Below are 3,558 nucleotides of genomic sequence, written 5' to 3'. Positions count from 1 at the left end.
CATTAACGTCTAGTTTCCAGAAGCAACGACGACACGTTAATATCTTTACTTTTCTCAGCAAACACAACTTGTATCCTTTTTTTCGATTTCATTATCCATATATTTCCATATCAAAGTTTAGATTAGAACAATCCATTTCGGGTGTGCGGATGTTGCAGCCGGCCCGTAAGGAGAGCGAATGGCAGCCGGTTAAGCCCCAGACGCTCATTCAGGGCCTCAAATGCCCCGTGTGCTGGGACTACTTCGTGAGGCCCCACACTCTGCCGTGTGGACATACGTTCTGCCTGAGGTAGCGACTTTCTTTTCGCAGCAATACATGTATCCGTAGCTTGGGATAAGAAATGGCAATCGGGTATAGGTTAGGGTGGAGGGGTGGTGTGTAATTCAACAGGGCACATGTTTATGTCCCTGAATATAGACATTTAGAAAGTATGTAGACCGCCAATCAGTTCGCACTTGCATTGTATGGAGACTAACTATTGAACGGCCTCAAATTGAACTATTGTTTAGTTTGCATTGTTTATGCTACACTTTTGTATTTCGTTTAATCTAAATGAAATACAGGCGACTCATAATAACCAATTGAAAATCGTATTTTATCTACATTTTAATACGCAACCGATTAATGGTGATACGAAAATCAGTACTGCACTGAATTAACCCTAAAAATCAGTTTTTAACTGCACTAGTATGTAAGAATGTCAAGTAGATGAAGTGATGGAGTTTGTCTATTTACATCTGAGCTTTGAAAATTAAAGCAAACGTATGTATCGTTCATCTCTTAAAGTTCAAGTAGTAAATGTAAATATATATACACAGAAACATACGTCAACTTAAACGTTTCTTTTGTTCCAACTTCAGCTAAGCTTATATCTGACATCTGAACTTTTACGTGAATCGTTATTCAAAAGGCTCAGACCACCAATTATCTATCGAGTAGCCAATTAAATGGCGATTTTCAAATAATCTATAAAAGTACTTTTCAATTAAAAAAGTATCTGGATGAAAGCGAGTTTGGCAAATATTGTTGGCAGGGATTTATCTTGATCAAATAATCAGACGCCACGGCCGACAATAACCCGCACGTCATCGTAATGTTAGTCTGACACTAAAACGTATATGATTGATTGGTAGATTCCATTAGCACTTTTTAAATTGAACCCAAATAGAAAAATATATATGAATTTTTGAATGAGATATTTAGAATTTAATTTGAACGAGTCTGTAGTCCAGGTGGACATATTGTAAAGTTACACACGAGGTGTCAAAATAAATATAATGTATTTTTTATCTTAACCATAAGTTATCTTATCGAAAATAATGCATTTCTTAAAATATATTTAAGATTATGTTTCTTAATTTCACAAGAAAGAAAACGCAAATCACAAGCATTTAAATTTCATGGGCAAGTCCAGTTATAATTGTCAATAGAACAATTCAATTTTGGGGACTAGAAACACTATAGTTCTACTTAATATTTTACTACCTAAAGTTTTTTGTTGAGAACGTCACCGAATATATTTTTCCTTTTCGCCTAAAATGTACCTTCCGGTAATATGAAATAAAACCAGATAGCTCTTCAGATGCCTGCAGCAGTTGGCGCGGCTGACGCGGTCCTCGAAAACGCGCATGCCACTAGACCGACTGCGGATCCGCTGCCCCTCGTGTCGGAAGAACGCGCTGGCGCGGCCGATACTGCGGCGGAGGGCGCCGGTTAACTACGCCATCAAAGAGCTGGTAGAAGAGTGGTTCAACTCCGCCTACTCGGTAAGAGTGATGTTAAAGATCTTATTGGGTCACGTTTTGGGAAAACTGGACTTAATGCATGTGCGTAAAGTGTCGTCCCAGATTAGCCTTTGCTGTCCGCTTATAAGGGACGACACTTTTTCGCTTTTAGGGATTTTTGTGTGTAAAAGAATTCGATTTTTCTCGAAAATCTAGTTTAGGCGGAAAGTGTCGACCCTGATGAGCCTGTATAGATTGCACAAGCTTATCTGGGACGACACTTGTTTGTAGCCCGGTTTTCCCATACCGTTGCTTCATTATATGCCCACTCATTATTTACGGGTTTGTGTATCCAAGTTTGAACACATATTTATGAACTCTTTAATGGTTGTTGTATTTGTTCATACAGTAGTAGAGTAAATATCAATATGCATCAAAGGAGAAGGGTGGGTCGAATAACTGAGCACTAGTTATTGGATCAAACTAGAATTTACTTCGTGCCGGACAAACACTTGCATGGCCTTGCGTTCATAACACGGGAACGAACATCATGTTCATGTCTTAAAGGGGCCTTTTCACAGATTTTTGCATGTTTTGAAGCTAGTCATTAAATGCTTTATTTTGATAAATGTAAACTTTGGATCTTAAAATCTTCAGTGAAAAATCAAGAATACAATTAAAAAAAGGGAAAAAATGTAGCTCGAACCGGGGCTCGAACCAGTGACCCCCGGAGTCTTGGAGTAAAAATGCATTAGCCCTCTCGGCTATTCTGCCGAGTTTTAATTTATCACGTATTTTATACGTTATATAATATGATAAATCAAACAAGTGTCGTCCAAGATTTTTTATACGTTATATAAGCAATCTTCGTAGTTTCGTAAATTTAAACGACAACAGAACTCTCCATATTATTCAATCGTTTCTCGTTGCAACGCTTCATAATTTTTAGGTTTTTAAATCGTCAAAAGATGCATATAATGTACATATTAGACTATGGTAAATGTTCAAAATTACTATTTCCTCACAAGTATCATAACTAAAACGAAAATTTGCGAATCTGAAACAACTTTTTTCAATTTGTTCAATTTACCAAACCGTGAAAAGATCCCTTTAAAGAGGTAACTGTATACTGACAATCATTAAACTGTTACACATTAGAGTATAGTTAAGTGCAAACAACTTTTCCCTCATTTTAGTCCGGAAGTGTCGACGTCATAACTTTACGATCGGTTAGCACCCAGACAGACACAAACGAACCCGACAGTAGCACCGGAAGTTGGTCATCTACAACTGAGAGCGGCTCGTTACTGGATAGTTTCAATGAGTCTTCCATATCCGACACTGAGTTTCGAGAGGTTCTCTTTCATCGCATCGACTGCAGAAACACCTTCAAGACGGCGTATAAAGAACACACCGACAACGACGAACCAGTAGCAACTGAAAACGCTGAGCATTTAGCAACAGACGACACCCCAGCTACATCCAGCGAGGAGTCCGAATCGGAAAATGAAATTGGCGCGCTTTTTGGAGACATTCAAGTTGTCAATGATAACGGTCCGGTTCCACGCATGCGCTTTACAAGGTTTCGCATTGCCACCCTTACGAGCGTACTTACGATATTGTTTGCAGAGATGCGATACGTATTTGAGGCGATACGAAGTTCTAGAAGTAGAACGATTTTGACTATTTTCTGGTTTTTGTACGGTGTTGCCATTGTTTGTATTTCACAAGCTTTTTTACCATGGATGCTTTTCTACACGATCATTTACTTCGTAATTATCTACGCCGAGCTTGCACCGCGCATTGTTTTGCATTAAATTTCTGAAAAAAATA

At 38.5% G+C, this 3,558-nt stretch overlaps 1 protein-coding gene across 2 annotated transcripts; it reads left to right on the top strand.

Moving 5' to 3' along the window:
- On the top strand, positions 1–3,558 carry LOC127831542 (E3 ubiquitin-protein ligase RNF135-like). 2 transcript variants are annotated; one of them, XM_052356882.1, is made up of 3 exons: positions 1–289; positions 1,584–1,767; positions 2,922–3,558. In XM_052356882.1, the coding sequence occupies exons 1-3, from the start codon at positions 150–152 to the stop codon at positions 3,540–3,542; spliced, it is 945 nt and encodes a 314-aa protein (XP_052212842.1). In that variant the 5' UTR covers positions 1–149; the 3' UTR covers positions 3,543–3,558. The 2 variants fall into 2 exon arrangements, with proteins under 2 accessions (XP_052212842.1, XP_052213547.1); XM_052357587.1 differs by having other exon boundaries at positions 73–289; positions 1,576–1,767.

Source organism: Dreissena polymorpha, chromosome 1, assembly GCF_020536995.1.
Source record: "Dreissena polymorpha isolate Duluth1 chromosome 1, UMN_Dpol_1.0, whole genome shotgun sequence".
In the NCBI taxonomy this organism is placed as follows: domain Eukaryota; kingdom Metazoa; phylum Mollusca; class Bivalvia; order Myida; family Dreissenidae; genus Dreissena; species Dreissena polymorpha.
Note: the sequence above shows the minus strand (reverse complement) of the source record. Positions and strands in the feature narration are given on the sequence as shown.